This window comes from Lycium ferocissimum, unplaced genomic scaffold, assembly GCF_029784015.1.
Source record: "Lycium ferocissimum isolate CSIRO_LF1 unplaced genomic scaffold, AGI_CSIRO_Lferr_CH_V1 ctg1729, whole genome shotgun sequence".
NCBI lineage: Eukaryota > Viridiplantae > Streptophyta > Magnoliopsida > Solanales > Solanaceae > Lycium > Lycium ferocissimum.
The window spans coordinates 186,579-204,090 of NW_026717118.1; the positions used below are offsets into that span (position 1 = coordinate 186,579).

At 35.9% G+C, this 17,512-nt stretch overlaps 1 protein-coding gene across 1 annotated transcript; it reads right to left on the bottom strand.

Moving 5' to 3' along the window:
- Window positions 1-1,495: 1,495 nt before the first annotated feature.
- LOC132042706 (outer envelope protein 80, chloroplastic) lies at window positions 1,496-11,895 on the bottom strand. The gene is made up of 16 exons (XM_059433233.1): window positions 11,209-11,895; window positions 10,008-10,101; window positions 9,755-9,837; window positions 9,555-9,649; window positions 9,401-9,470; window positions 7,176-7,269; window positions 5,960-6,044; window positions 5,825-5,860; window positions 4,851-5,004; window positions 4,639-4,773; window positions 3,699-3,769; window positions 3,530-3,608; window positions 3,314-3,429; window positions 3,042-3,189; window positions 2,431-2,500; window positions 1,496-1,796 (listed from the first exon to the last, which is right to left on the bottom strand). The coding sequence occupies exons 1-16, from the start codon at window positions 11,785-11,787 to the stop codon at window positions 1,642-1,644; spliced, it is 2,064 nt and encodes a 687-aa protein (XP_059289216.1). The 5' UTR covers window positions 11,788-11,895; the 3' UTR covers window positions 1,496-1,641.
- Between the last annotated feature and the right edge of the window lie 5,617 nt (window positions 11,896-17,512).

Here is a 17,512-nt window from a genome sequence, read left to right on the forward strand (position 1 = left end):
CAAGCGCGTCTAATGCCTTTAAACGGTTATTTCAATTTTTTCTTGTTTTCTTCGTTTTACTCCTCTACTGGGTCGTGTAATCCTAAAATTGAATTGTTCTGTGACTCGTAAATTTGAAAAATGGCAGCAACAGAGCTAAACCATGGAGAGACAATTGTGAACAGGATTGACATGCTACTACTCATGTCCTTGAACGCTAATGCCAAAACCCACCTCAAAATCTATTCTCCTTCCTTGTCCCATAACATCCCAAATGCAAAAGCTTTCTACCAGGATATACTTCCCTATCAATTTCCACCTACCTAGAGTCCACGCGCAGAGCTTCCATTATTTTTCAGTATTCAAATATACAAGTTCCCAATAACACCAATTAGTAAAGCTCCGGTGTATAGAAAAGACCTGACCGTTTAAGAAGTAACCATAGAAACAAAGGAACCCACTAATTTCTTCTTAAATTTCTTTTACATTTTTTTGTGCGGAATGTCCTTCAAAGGCACTTGTCTTTAATTTTTGTCCCTCAAATTAGTGGTCTTTAATTTTTATCCTTCGCTAAAACCCCTTGACTCCGGATTCGAACCCCCGCTTAGTCAAATCGCAAGATAGAATTTGAATTCGCAAAGCAAAATTTTGCCTCAAACTCGCCTGATCAGGCAGAGTTTTGCCTCAAACTCTCCTGATCAGGCAGAGTTTTGCCTTCAGGCTCTTATACCAAAACTCTGTCTTAAGGCTTAACTTTCGCCCGAATAGGCCTAATTTTGCTATGAAACTCTGCCTTGCGATTTTTTTTTTTAATCTTTTATTGAGCCTGAATTTGAACTCAGGACCTCGGGGTATTAGGCGAAGGGCAAAAATTAAAGACCAGTACCTTTGAAGGGCAATCGTGCAAATGATTATTTACTAGACTAGATAACGCGGCCTCAGTTAAACTTGCCGAATCATAATAATAATAAATAAATAAATAAATAAATAAAAAATAAAAACTGAAGAAACTGAAGGGAAGGGAAGCTAATAATGAAGTTCTCAAGCACCAGCAAACCATAGGAAAGACGCTGCGGAAAGAAGAAAGAAACTAAACAGTTGTCATATTTCATTAGTTGTTTTGTGTTGTCATAGCAACTGAAGTGCATGCATTTAGTTTTATTGACTAGTTGTGCACATCATTTTTAATAAGCACAATTTTAGTGACTTCCAAGTGTTTAATAGGTCATGTGTTAAAATGACAATTTTAGTCAATTTCAAGGAGCTGACAATGTACTCGGGCCTTCAAAATATTACTCTTTCCGTCTCAATTTATGTGATATAATTTAACTAGACACAAACTTTAAAAAAGAAAAGAAAACTTTTTTGAAACCTGTGGTCTAAAACAAGCCACAGATATTTGCATGGCTATAAATCATTTCATCAAGAAAAAAAGAAAAAGTTTTAAGTTAAGTTATTTCTAAATATAGAAATGTATCTTTCTGGGACAGACTAAAAAAAAAGTATATCACATAAACTGGGACAGAGGGAGTATATGTTTGCCTCTAAGGTCATATACATGTTACATCAACTGATAGAGATGTAAATGAATTAACCTAAGAAAGCAAACCAAAAGAATAAGATGATATAAATGTCAATAAAAAAAGAGGGCAGGGAATAGTATCAGTTCCTTAGGCCAACACCAAAGTGAAACCTCCCAGTCCGCTGGTCATTGAAGGCGTACTCCAGTCTTAAAGGTCCCAATGGAGAGTCTACGCGAATACCAACCCCACATCCATATCCACTTCCAGGTTTTCGCCTTGGTCCAGCGGGATCACCTGATAAGGAAAAAACAACATTTAAATGAAAGGTCGCCAATGTACAATGTAAATTCCAGAGTTCAAGAATATATATTCCGGGGGCTAGCTAGACCACGGTTCAAAACTTGGTGGATAATTGGTGCATCCCTCTCCACTTATATACCAGGCTTCTATCTACGGCATGATTCGAACTCGTGATGTGCGTCCAATCCACACATCACACACTACATCTTACCACTAGACCAAAGCCCGGGGGCTCCAGAGATCAAGATTTAGTCAATGATATAATGCTTTAGCATGACAGAACAACAAAGCATGCAGGGCTAGATACATCCCTTTTCAAGCAAAATTTACACTAACTTGAGTAGAGTGCTGGTCAATGAAGCCTCAAGTCTAGTAGATAAATTTGACACTCAGATTAAATATAGTTTACATTTCCCTTCATGTTTGTGAATTTAGTAGATGTTGCCTATTATCCAACAAGTATGCCGATGTTTATTCTACCAATTTGGTCGCAGTTAGACTACTCCCACCATTAAAAATGATTAAAATGGTATGAAATACTCAGAATCGGGGGCGGGGAGGGAGCGGGGTGGGGGGGCACTAGCCAAAATAGTAAACAACATCAGACTAGATATACATAGTTACATACCAGGAACACTTGAGCCAGATCCAAGGTCTGTGCCATAATCAGCAAATACAGCCCCCCCTACTGGCCCCATCTGCAAAACGTGGGAATATGATAAGAAAGATCATCCATAGCAGCATTCACTTCAAAGACGTTTATTTTTTATGACAGTTCAAAGACGCTTATTTAACTAATATATTGCATAGAACCCAAGGGTGTGCCTTAGTGGTCAATGAAGCAGGAACAAAGACCATGGGAGACTGGGGTCTACAACATAGTAGAGGCAAAAAAGTTTGGTTCCTTCTCATCTATCCAAGCACTGGGGGCAGTGAGTTATCTGGCAGTTGTACTGTAGGCATGGAAGGATGCAGGTCTGTCCTGGGGTAATCAAGGTGTATTCAAGCTGGGCCCGAATCCACAGTTACCAACAAGAGAGAGAGAGAGAGAGCTAATTGTATGGAAAGAAACATAGAGCGGGGTGTTATAAAAAATAAAAGAACATTAGCAACAACCATCTTGGTAGAGTCGAGATAGCACCAGCATCATTGGGATGGTTGAGAAAGACAGCAAAAACCACCAATATCTAGAGAAATGAGTTCATTATCAGATTATAGTGTCCAACTGCCTCTACTTACCAGAGGGAATGAAACTTCTCCACATCCAACCACATAAGACCGGCCGGAGCCAACTGCCCCTTCTTCATATCCTCTTACACTATTGGTTCCACCAATCGCAAATGCTTCATGAGGCGGAAAATTACCAACCACATGACCACCAGAGAAACTGCAAAAAGAATCAGAATAGCCAGCAATTTAAGTTACGGAAATCTTTAAGAGATACAGTTGAAGGAAGAAAACCCAAATTTAGCATCTTTTTGAGCTAATCGTCAAAAAAATGGAGAATGTACCTTAGGAGGAGACGCATAGGACCAAATGCCAATCCTTTTCTAGCACGAGCATTGACTCTGTTGAAAACTAGCCACTCCGACCACACAGGAAGTCCTTGATCCATGTTGAAAACAAACTGCAAAACAGCAGGGTAATAAAGTTAAGGGTACGTCAAGAATTTATTCTATCCCTTTATTTCCTAGACAAGGAATCTGGCAGAATATTAGGGAACTGACCACAGAAGAGCTGGGGTCACCGGAACCAGTATAGACAGTCTCAAGTTTGGCAAGTAACATATCATCGTGAGTGTTGCCACTGCAGAAGTTCAGAAAGGAATACATTGGACACTTTCTTATGGTCAGATATACAACACTTTATGCAGCATAAATCATCACCAATCTATACCTTGCAGTAAGTGGACTACTGTAGTAGTCCCTTATAATAGGACTCCCCTTGTCATCCCGAGCACCAGCACGCTGAGAAATTCAAATAGGAAAGGACAAGTAGCAACATCATTAACAGAAATGGGAAACAAAGATATGCAAGACTCTGGGAAAGAATAATTAAAACTCTGTTGAAGTCCCAAGACTAGAAACAAGAAAAGAGTCTTCATCATCCTTAGCACACTCTACAATCTTTTTCCGTAAAAGATTATTCAAACTACTCATGCCTAGCTTCTGCTCATTATTGCATAAATGACTCAAATTATTCCTAGGGCTTGTTATCATTGCAACGCTAAGCAAGAGTAACATTTATCTTCTATGTTTTAGATAAAGCACATTTAATATTTCTCTTTCACTTGTTTCTCAAAAAAAAAAAAAAAAAAAAAAAATCTCTTTAACAACGACAACGAATACTCCAAAGCTTGTGTATTGGAAATACTCTTTGGTCCCTGAAACAACAGTGGTTCAATGAAATTTTATTAATAATTAGGGATTGTACGTTCAAAAAATGTAATTACTAATAAACCCATCCCCAAAACCCCATCTAGACAAGAATTAGGATTCACTCCTACATACAGTAAATTGCACGCTATGACATCCTGCTGAGGTTGGAAGAATGGAAAGGTCTTCGAACATTTGATTCTCGACACAATACATATTTTTGTGGGCCCTGCATAAACAACAGTTGAGTTTCTCACAGGCAGAAATTTTCATTCTCCTGGAGTAACCAATTCAACTCAATGTCAACCGGAGACTACAAAATCAACTGTTATACTCTCCAAATATCAATAAAGGTATTATCACTACATTACCCTCTATAACCATGCAAACCATAGCTGAAAGTAAAATAATCATATCACGGGAGGGCATAAATTATCCGAAGACACTAATATAAAAGCTACCTGAAATATGATTCCAGCTGTCCCATTCCACTTTGGCCGGAATGGCCGACTGTATTCAATCCCAGCAGTGACACGTCCTATCGTCAGGCTACCATCGGGTTGATTATGAACAAGTGTCCCAGGTGTCCTCGAATTCTAGTTAAAATAGGAAGTCAGGTAGAAAAGAGCTCTCAAAAACTGTTGTGATGTATACTCTAGGGAACTTTAATTACCTGTATCATAATTGATCTTGAAGTCCTCTTGTCATCTCCTTCAATCCATGGATCTGTGTAGTTTATCCGAAAGATTGAGTCAATTTGCCCCCGCTCTAGTGACAAATTCAGCTTTTGATTTCTCCCGAAAAGATTCTTGTGGTATATGGCACAACTGAAATGGAAGGACATAATGAACAGCATATCCTTGGGGAAAAAATTGAAAGTGACCCTTTCTTTTTGGGAAAATAATTCAAGGTAGAAATTTAGCAGACATATCGACTATAATAAATAACTGCTAATACTCAGCAGGTTAACTGCTAGCAGTGATGTCTGCTTATAGTGATCTAAGGCTTTGTTTGAGAGAGCTATCCTGTCTTTCAAAAGAAGTCCATGCAAGCATTTCTTTCCTAGAACTATTTTAGCTAAAAAAGGGTAACTCATTCTACAGATTTCTTTTCTGAGAAAGACAGTCACATTGGTCTTTCATAATGTCCTTCTCATAAAAGCTATTTAGAGTAGATTTGCAGCTCGCTAAATAAAAACACCAAAAAGTAATGGAAATATTTAGATTTTGCAGAAGTGCTCTCCAAGGGTAAGCTTTTCTTAAAAGTGCTTCTAAGTAGTGCACTGAATATGCTGTGTTTTTTTTTTTTTTTTTTTTTTAGAATAGAAAGTCACTTTAAACCCTTAGTGGTTTTTTGTTTGAGAAATTAAACCCTTCTGGTTTCGTAAGAAGTTGTCCCAAATATTCGGTAGGAGAACTCTCTATACTTGGCATACGTATAGGTTTCACCAGTACAATTTGATAAAAGGACAGCCGGAGTATGTGACATAAAAAAGTTCAATTCAACCACCTAGAAATGTAAACAACAAAGTGTTGAACAAACTTAAAAGAACCAAGAAAGAAAGCCAAGCTTTGACCATTAACCCCAAAAAGATCTCCCAAAATTGAAAACAGACCTTAACACAGAAATTCATACTATCAAAATTACCTGCCAATTAATCCAGCAAGGGGTCCACTTGTGATCCTGAAATTGAAATACATACCAGTAAACAACAGTGGAGAAACCAAAAGAGACATAATGACATAGTAGTTTACCAAGAACAATTTCTCAAATATCACATACCCACTAGAAATTCCACCACCGGCAGAAATACCACCCCCACTCTTGCGCTCGACAACATTCATAACTAAGTCTACCTTACCAGTGTCTGCAATATTAAATCAAAAAGTTACTCTACAGAAAGAGCAATAGTAGCACACACAGTAGATGGCCAGAAGGGTAAGGAGGGGCCCTGAGCCCACCAAACTTTTCGGTGTGCATACAGTCTCTTTTATATGTACGGCATTTTATATAAAGTTTTGCTTAATCACTGTTCACCCCCAGCACCAAAGAGACCCACAAGCAAAATAGCTTTTTAGTTATTACTAAGTTTTTTAGCTGAAAATTTAACAAAGCAGACAATTTTGCCATAAACTCTTAACACCTTCTCTAAGAACAAACCACTTTATTACAAATCTGTTTAATTTTTTCTATTCATTCTCGGATCTAATACATGATATATTTTGCCTATTACTATTTCAAGTTAGATTAGACTGTAGTTTAAAGCTTAGTTATCACAAAAAGACGTTGGTTTTTAGGTTGATGTCCAAAAAGCTACTAGTAATTAAAGTATAAAGTGTTTTTCATGTTTCCAAAAGAAAAAAGAAATAAACTTTTACAAGAGGGAACACTTCATTTGCCTCATAATGCATCTCTTAAAGTGGAAGTGGTGTCTGTTAGTAGTTTTTTGTAAGTAAAGTGATTTTATTAAAAGTATGGAGGGGAAAAAATGTACAAGACATTCAACTCCGATTATAGACTTAAAGGAGTCAATTAAGTCCAGCAGATCCCTAATTCCTTCAGAGCTTCCTCCCATTCTCCCCAAAAAAAAAAAAAAAAAAGCATTGGAGACATCTATATTTTACAGCAGCAATATGTTCTTCTTCCCATCAAAACACCTACGATTTCCTTCTAGCCATATAGTCCAAATTATACAAAGGGGATGAAGAGCTAATGTTTGTTAGTTTGTTTACCTAATAAAGATTTTCCGAGGTATCCTTAACTTTTTCTTCGTTGCAGTGGCCTGCATACAAAATATCTCTACAATTTCATTATTATGATTCTTTTTGTTGATACTATAGTATCATTTCATCCTTGATTTCTGTCATTAAGGCCCCCCGCCCCCAGACCCGAAAGAAAAAGAAAACATCCCAGTGATGCCCCATTTAACAAAGATAAAAATGCATGTATGCACAAGTGCAACAACATTAGACAGTTGAAACCATCTTCACTAAAGCACCTCCAGCAGGTTGGGGAATAATGCTAACATCTTCCATAATGCCCATAGCTAAGACAGTGTCCACATCTCTTTTCCCTTGAAGCATGCTGTAAACCTAAACAAGAATACACAAAAATTGACATTCAAACAAGCACAAAGATAGTGGATTTCCCAGGAAGAAATATGGCACACAATTTGAGAAATTTCCATGCAATTGCAAAATCAGCAATTTCACTTATGCCAATTCCCAATTAAGAAGTTATAGAAGCAGCTAAGAGTAAGATAAAACTCTTTTGGTCATTTGATACATTATGTGTACCCTCTAAAAGAGGATACCATGATTAAGGACCTCTCTTGCAATAAACAAAAAGAAAGACGAGTCAACTTTGTGACTTCTAGATTGAGATGTTTGAAAAGATAAACTGGAAAAAGCTAGGCTTCTATCTTGTACAAGAGGCACAAACGAGCAAAAGTTGGAAAAAGAAATGGACAGAAGGAGGGTATATGCTAAGACTATTTCTCTGTTTACGCTTCCCAAGTAATCATACTGCAGGTCAACCACAAGTAATTGTATTGCAGGTCAACCACTTTTGCAGCAAAAATTAGGATAAAACCTTCCACCAATTTCACTCAATCAGAAGGTGGAAATTGGTAAAGGAAAAAATGCACATAATTTGCTAAGCATTAGCGTTTTCTTTCTCCATGCTTCCGGATAATGTAATCACCTTGCAGGGCCAACCATTGTAGTAGCGAAAATTAGGATGCACCTGTTCACTGACATCTATTCATCAGCAGTACATAGGGTTCTTGATTAAACATATGGATAGTTGCACCAATATGGATAAATCCATGTGCATTGACTCCAGTAAAGTAATTTATGTTGACTCTTCATTTTACCAAGGCATATCCACATGGATATGGATACTTCATCAAATGAATATGTCAAGAAACAATTAAAAACTGAACGCATCTGTGTTAACTCCACTCAAAGGTTATAACGTATCTTATTCCAACCTTCCCCAATTCCTGCTCTCTTCCACCACCTCCCACCCGAAAAGAACTGAATCAGATTAGCAGTAGTCAATTCTGAATCTGTCCACTGATCAAACCCCAGGGAAAATAACAGTTGGATCCTCTCTTCCAAAAGAATATCAAATTAAACCAATGTTTTTTTTGAAACTCAAATTCAACCAATGTACTCCAAAGTAAATGCTATTTTTAGGTTCGATCCTAGCAAAGGCAGCAAACGTGAGGTGACTTCTTCTCATCTGTCTAAGTCTAGGTGGATAGAATTACTCGGTACTTAAACTGGTGGAAGATAGAAAGTATCAAGCAGATCAATCCTACGCCTGAGCAAGCTGGCTCGGACACCAGTTTTTTTTAAAGAAAAGAATATATGCAATTTTTTTGCATACATCTCCCCAGTTTGCCAACCCAGAAAAGCCTAATCAGCTATCCTCTTCATCACATGGTAGGTTAGAAAGGTTGTCTAGTGAGATGAAGCTGCAATTTGGAAAAATGATAACCAAAAGATGTATCTTTCTTGATAACCAAGAGTTTCGTGAGGGCCAGTGGCACACAGTTCGAAACTCGGTAGATAATAGGCCTGCCCCTCTACCCTTCTCCACTCAAATATTAGGCTTTTGACTACAACAGAATTCAAAGACGTGATGTCCGCCTAACCCATACATTACGCGATGTGTTCTTACCACTAGACAAAAGTATATCTTTAAGAAGAAAATAACTAAATTTATACAACAGGTAGCTGTAACTTTTTGGCATCCAGATTAACCCAAATAAAAATGAGAATAGACTTGTTGATCAAGACTGCAACTTCTTTGTTCTCTAAAAGGTGACCAAACTGGCAAAATTATAACTTCCTATTGATTTACGCATAACGTTGACACTTGCCAGGCAAAATATGACCAGCTATTAGCCTACAGAATGAACCTACTACTAAAGCTTCAGGTTCTGCAGAATGAGAGGGTACAAAGCAAACAAAAAAGAAAAGGATACTAGGAAACTCACTACCTAACATACTTTACCTACTTTAGTTCGCTACTCTTATATACTTGAAGTCTTTTAACCTACTTATAGGAACACAAAAGTACTAAGAATGTGTTTCAAATTGTAAAAGTTTCAGGTATTACAAGATGTATATTAGAAGACTGCTTAAGACTGAGGTTTAAAAAGAACAAAAAAATAATCAAATGATGCTAGACTAAAAAAGACCTGTTTAAGCATACCTGCCCTTTTTTTGTAGTAAGCTGCCGAAGTATAGTTTCAGGCCTTGTTTTCCCTACAGTTGGCTCACCACTGAGACATGCAAGCAAGTGTAAGATATTGCTAAGATTTATTGCATTCACTAAAAGCATAGGTATAAGAAAGTTGGGTTCTTACGTCCTATCAAGGAAACGGATGGCAATGTTATTCACCTCTGCTTCAGAAACTTCTAGCTTAATCATACCTCCAGAGAGCATCTCTATACCCGATACCTACAGTACAAGATAATTCTAACTCAGATTTCCGAAATCACAATGTAAGGCATTCAAAATGAAAATAAATATTGATAGGTTGCATATGTCATATCAAGTGCTCACCGCTCCAAAAAGACCCCGCTCCATGTACCAACCATTTATAGAGCTTATTATTTCATCTATCCGCTTGATATTAACAATTTTTCCTGCATTGCTTGACACCAACATAAGCACAGCATGGGTTGCTTACCATACAGAATGTAAGATATAGGCTGATTACTTAAAATACTTGAAAGCGAAAAATCTAAACCAGAAGCTCGTGAATATGAAAAGAAATGACAATAGAAGGTGTATAGAGAGTAAAAGGTTGGTGTACCATATCCATCTCGAAAAGAATCCTCTATAAACCTTGCTGGAAGCACATTGGCTCCTTCACATACCAAACCGTGGAACTCTTGGTTTGGTTCTACCTTATGCCAAAGCATAATGATATAAGCAATTACACATGGCAAAAATGAGGAAATAATACATTTAGTTTAATCATTACAACCATTTTGGAATGCAGGGAATACTTAGAAACTTTTAATTTGACAATACAATCTCCATTTGCTTATCGAAAAGAAACTAATTAAATTTGATTGAATTTTAGCCAAGTCGAATAAGTGTCTACAGTTGTTGAAATTTCAATAAATGAAGTGAAATAACACTAATTGAATTTTTATTTTTTTTCGGCCAAAGGTAGAATAACACTATTTGAAAGTTCTATCTTTTTAACCTATGCAAACATCATATCTTATATCCCAATTTGTGTGTCATTTTTTGCTTAAGAAACAAACTTTTAAGCTAAATAAGATAATGCAATTTACTTGCATCGAAATGACAGAAATGATTCATATTACTTTGATCAAGACAATCATTTTGAAGCATAAGTAGTACTTAGAAACTAATACAACAATAACTACTATTTTGGGCCGGCTATATAAATACTGAACATCTATTCCCCCCCCCCCAATTTGGGCCCATATCATTCTAATAAGGGGTCGTTTGGTAGGATATATTAGAGAAAATAATACATGTATTCGCTTTGGTATTATTAATCCCTCATTTGATAGTGTTTTTCAACATATGTATAACTAATATACATTTTTTTTAATCAAGATGTGTAACTAATATACATGTAATTATTTAAACACCCTATTTCAGTACTACTCTGGGTTATTAACGCATAAATTAGCATGGTTAAAGACATAATTGCCCTTGTCCTCAAAGCAAAAGAACGCAGAGGGTATTTTTGTAAACAAATAATTTTTTTAGAAATTACGCAATGCATGTTATTTTTAATACACCACACCAAACTGTCAATAAGAAATAATCTCAGCATAACTAATCCACCCTATTCAGTACTATTCTTATACATCCTACCAAACGACCCCTTGATAGGATGTATAACTAATACCATAGTTGAAAAACACTAGCAAACAAAGGATTAATAACACCAAAGTTAATACATGTAGTGATCTCTCTAATACATCCTACCAAACGAAACGACCCCATAATATGCGAGGAGAACAATGTACCTGGAAAACCAAGCGAATACCATCTCTAGTATCAACAGCAACAGGCATACATGAACAAAAATACCCACTCGAAACTATCCTATGCACATCCTCTTGTACCTCTCTCACAGTAAGCGCCGAATTTGGTCGACACGCTTTCAATGCATTCAATGCTTCACTCTCCAAATCCTTCCTTTCAAGTTCTTCCCCATCTTTATTTCTCACTAACACTTCACTTATCAGAACTCTCTCTTCATTCCCGGTTTTCGGGGTATCCAAATTGCTGCTCAATGCTATTGATGCACAGCAAAGTAGAGGTGTAGTAGTATTTGGTAAATTCCAAGAAAATGGGTTTATGTTTCTTCGTTTTGTTAGGAATTCAAGAATTGCATTTTGGGGATTGAATTTTGGGTGTGGGAATTTGAATAAAGTTTGAATCTTTTCACCATTTTGATGAAAAGGGTGTGTGAATTTGGGGAAATTTTGTAGAATGAAGTGTAGGAATGGGTTAGGGGTATTATGGGGGTGTAGAGGAGGTGGAGAGAAGAGAGGGAGTTTGATGGAAGATGAAGTGAAGCGAACATCTTTGTTTTGGGGCATAGCTGAATGGTATGAAATCACTAGGGTTTTAGGGGTTGAAGAAGAGAGCTTGCACTCCACTCTACTGATGCCTGAGAGGGACAAAATCACAAAACCCCCTTTTTATGAATTTCTTTTTTTTTTGGCAAAAGTCAGTAACATAAGACTGTTTTGGGGAAAGACATAAGAACTAATTAAAGAAAATAAATAAATAAATAAATATGGAGAGTGGGAAATGAAATAATCACTTGTATAGTGTTGGTGAATCTATTCTCTTTTTTATGTTTTCTTGATAATGTCATGGATAATATTAGTATATGATAAAGAAAATATGAATAATTTAAGAGGTCCCTTGTCATGTTTGATTCTTTCATACTAATGATTCTTGTGATTTATGATATTATGCTTATCTTCCTTATTTTATTTTTTTATATAAATGTTTAAACTATTTATTATTAATTAATATAAAAATTATTTGGGTTAATTTATCTTTTCTAATAAATTCTTTTATTTAGTTAATCTTATAAACATCTTTTTGATAAAAAAATTTAAAACTCAATTCAAAAAGCTTCAAAACACAAAGTAAGCTGGGAAGAAAACAGCACAATGCATAAAAATTCGACTATGCGCGGAGTTCTGGAAAGGATCGGACCACAAGAGTCTATTGTACGCAGCCTTATGCATTTGAGTAAAATTAGAAAAACATATTGAAATGGACACAAACAGGAGGCCAAAATAATCTAAAACATAGCAAGACTAATTAAATGGAATCATTTCATTTCAATTATGTAGGAACAATCATATACAAAAAACTCAAAACAATAGAAGTAAGAATGGACTTGATGTGAATTTGCTTCACTATCCACTTGATGTGAGTTTGCTTCACTATCCTCAAGTCGGATAAACTTGAAAGAAAAAATTTCATAATAAATGATAATATAGTTATGATTTCTTTTTATCAAAATTACATAACTATGTTTTCTAAAAGAAAAGTCACAAAACTTTCATTAAAGGAGGACTGACCCAACCCAACCAATTTTTGACAAGTGTAATTATAATATTTATTGAAAAGTGTTACATTTTGTTGTACGGTAAGAATTGAATTTTATGGAGTGATAGTTACTACTACTAGTTATCAGTGCATCAGAAGATTTTTAGTGTATCAGAACTATTAATCTATTGATAAATTCTTTCTAATTCATTGCCCCTTTTAGTTGTTTAATTGACTAGAGTTGTTTTCTTGGAGTATTTTGCTTGAGGTTCTAGGAAAAAAATGTACAGATAAGGAGATATGGATACTCTGAATCAGAGAACTATGGAGACAATAATCACTATTAGTTTGGATGAAAATCTTGAAAAGAGAGATGCAAATTTGGGGCAGAATTTGGACGGTCATTTCCAAAGGATGTATAGCATACGTCATATGGATACATTTGAAGGTGGTAAAAAAATGGTGGATTATCACAGTATCATTCTTGGAAAGGTTTAAAATTGGACCAGGTCAGGTCGGTCTTCTTTTAATCAGGTATGTATTTATTAGATTAAAACTAAAAAGGATCAAAATGTAGAGTAAAATCATCACTCACCAGAAGGTTGAGTTTTTCGGCAATTGTGACTTTTGTGTTGGTAGGATGAAAATTCTGTAATGTTTTTGTTAGAAAATATAACTATGTGACTTTGGTGAAAAAGTCATAATTGTCTGATCATTCATTAAGTTTACCTTAAACTTGAAGCTCCCAAACAATGCTAAACGGTTATCCTTTCAACATACATCATATCTACATCACTACCTAAACCCAAGATATAAATATACACACATGTCCTTGCGGGTAATTTTTGGTTTGCTTTTGAATTTTATTTATTTTTTAAAAACAACATAAATGAAAAGAGTAAAAAGGAAACTTACAACTTTACTATGAAATAATAATAATAATATATTCAACATAAATGAAAAGAGTAAAAAGCTATGAAATAATAATAATAATAATAATAATAATAATAATAATAATAATAATAATTTTTTTTTTAAAGTACACGACAACAAGGTGTGGGGCATAGATTTTATTGCTCTTCAAACTTATGTAAAAATGAACAAAATTAGCTTTTTATTTATAGAGGAGCTGAAGTTGCTTTGTAAGCAACTTTCAGAAGTTGTTGTGTCTACTTGTAAGCTACTTCATGAAGCTTCTTCAGGAAGCTGGATGCAGAGCTATTTATAAGCTATTTGTTAGCTGCTTGTAAGTTCTGGAGTAATAAATGGACATCCACAATTAAGTGTATTCATAACACTCCCCCCCCCCCCCCCACCCTACATCCCATGAATGTTTATTAATAGATAATGTGAATCGTTAAAATCTTACTATGAAAAATCCAATGCTAGAAAAGTGCACATATCTAGTAATACGCATTTTTAGCTGCCTTATTAAAAACCTTACCAGAAAAACCCAAATGAGACAAAATCTTGGTTAAGCAAAAAAGAGTACAACGCGTATTTTGCTCCCCTGATTGAATCATCGTTTAATCCTTGAAGACAATGTATTCCAATCTTGTACACCAATTTATCATATGTTGGGATTGACAGTGCCTCTGTGATCACATTTATCAAATTATCATTTGATGAATTGGTTAATCATCTGCATCTCCATTCCTTCGATAGAGTTGAATCATCATATAATATTGTTTTTACCAAACACATTCCTGATATCCTTTATAATTTGTTGTTATCTTTGTAATATTTGGCTGTCACATAGAACAATGTTGTAGGAAAGTAACCCTCGTGGGGAGAGATAACATGTCTGGATCGAACATTTATGTCGATTAAATGAATGTCGTGTATATTAAAAATATATTGACAATATTTGTTAGGATAAACACATTCATTTCACGGCTTTTATTTGCAATATGCAATTGATATTATTTCAATATCTCCGTGTAGGAGTACAATTATATCATGCTCACAGTAATAGCATGTCATGAGCCAACCGGAGGGCCGCGACGGGCACCCGGTGCTATCCCACCCGGGCACCTCTTAACATACTTATACATCACATCTAGGTGAGCCACATAGCTAAATCATGCTTTTCATTCATCATCATTCTAGTCTCATTGGGCAACAACACATCTATATCATCAATAACATCTATGCCCATATAAATGTACATAAGCCGACAAGGCTATCAAAATAATATCCCAAAATATAGGCCGACAAGGCCAAGCATATCTAACCATATACACATGTCTACGAGCCTCTAAGAAGAATACGTCATATCATATAGGCGGGACAGGACCCCGCCGTGCCTATAAATATGTACACAAAAGAATCTATACCAAAAGGCTGTGCCTCCGAATGAAATGGAGCTCCGCTATGTAGTCCCCGAGAAATCTAGCTATGGATCAAGTCCGTCTCCTTGGCCACTGCGGGCATGACGCGGCGTCCACAAACAAAAGGACGTCGCACGAAGAATGTGCGAGTATGTAAAGCATGATCAATATCAATGTGAAAGCATAATAGATATCATATGAAACAGCATAAGATGGGAGATAATAGCATCATCGTCATAGCACTTACTTACTTTCCATAGGGACGGTCCATTTCTATTGCGTATTCGCGTACATACATCCATATCCGTACTCATTTACCTTTCGTATCCATATTCGTATTCGTATTCATATTTCCTTTCATACTCCTGTTCGTATCATATACATAGCATATACATAGCCTTTACTTGGCATTTACATATTCTTAACATATTCGTACTCATATTGATGTCATATACATAGCATATTCGTACTCATATCGATGTCATATACATAGCATTTATATAGCATACCCGACCACGAAGGTTCGGTGTTTCACATACCTGGCCCTACCAAGGCTCAGTGTCATACATACCTGGCCTTACCAAGGCTCAGTGTTATCCATACCCAACTGCAGTGGTGCGCGCGTATCGCCATATATAGATATACATACATATTCACTATATTCTACCCGGCCATATAAGCTCGGGGTTCACAATAGCCACTCATGGGCACATATACATATAAGCTCATAATTTAACTTTAACTTTCTTTACTATCGTCATTCATTACATTCTATCCTTAGAGGATTACTCGTCGCATAAGAAACTTAGTACAGTCGTATCATATCGAGACTCATAAGCCTTGTAGCTTTTTGAGATAGGATCATTGAGGAATATCATGGGCTCACAAAGGGATAAATATTTGACCCAAGAACCATGCCTTATGAAAGAAGGGTTAGCCTTACATACCTTTTCGTGCAACTATTCTATCACTGGTACGTGCTTCTTCAATGCTCACGTTTCTACCTTCATTAAAGTTATACTAATCATTAGAGAATGGATAGCTTAGCATTCATGACTAATTCTAGAGAAAATCGGACAGCATCTCCTTTATTTATACGACTTCCTCCACATCATATATCAACTCCCAAACATCAATAATAACGTTCACAATATCATCACAATAGTCTTTATTCAACTACACTATCCTTACTTCACGATTCACTTCAATTCATCCATAACCATAGACATATCTCGACAATACGTTTATTCACATACAATGTTGATTTCCATACTCTCAATATCATTTATAACATGGTCATATTCATAATGTATCAAGAATCATAACTCATTCCAAACATCTATTCAAAAGTGGCACTATTGTACATTCATGACCCATTTCTTATATTCTTTTGCAATCCAAGTGTTTCAACTTCCAAATACTTTAAACAACATGGAAACATCATAAAACTTACCTTAGAAGGTGTAGGAATGAACCTCGGGTGCAAACACCTTACTTGAGCAAAACCCTAGTTTTTCCTTCACTTGGATTTCTTGCTTTGGATGAACTTTAATGGGTTCTTATACTTGATTCACTTGGTTTGATGAAGTTGAACACTAATTTCCCTTGAAATCTTGTGGGAGAAATGTGGAGAGATGTTTTAGAGAGAAGGGGAGTGAAAGGTGAAATGAAATAAATGAAACTTGGATCCCTTATTAAATACACAAATCTGTCCCGACCAGAACATACGGACCAACATACGGTCCGTATATTTTTCACTGGCCGTATGTTTGGTCCAGTGAGGTGTGCCATTCTGGGCTGAACCTACGGCTGGACATACGGTCCGTGAATTTTATACGGCCAGTATGTCTGGCCGTATAATGTTCAGTGATTCCAAACTTGTTCTCGTTGACTCGTTTGGTCTCCAATCCTTATGGAACCTTCTTGGCACTTGTCTAACACCTCAATACCAATCTAGGGGACGTTATAACTCTTCTTCAAAACATCTTTAAGTCATCATTACTCGTTACTCATAAATTCTTTCCGATACTTATCGTAAGCCTTGCCTTCTCTTGGCAATCTTTCTCGTCTAACATCGAATGTTTTTGAAATCTTACTTAAGGTCGTCAAATGCTATTTCTTACTTATCAAGACACCATATACTTCGTACTCATCGCTAGTCTATTCACTGTGCATCATCGGAAAAAATTCCAAGGTGTAACATAGCAAGATATAAAATGTATTAATTGCGCAGAGATATGATTCTCAGGACCAAGAAATTATGCATTAGTTTTGATGAGGCTTAAATGGATCTATTTATATCAAGCAATTTCACAATAAGTGGATATTCAATGGGTATCGCTTTAATATCTTCTATGATATTGAATTTTTTCAAAATCATTCATTTTAAATTCTTACAATAGTATTCTACTATTTTCGAGAACTC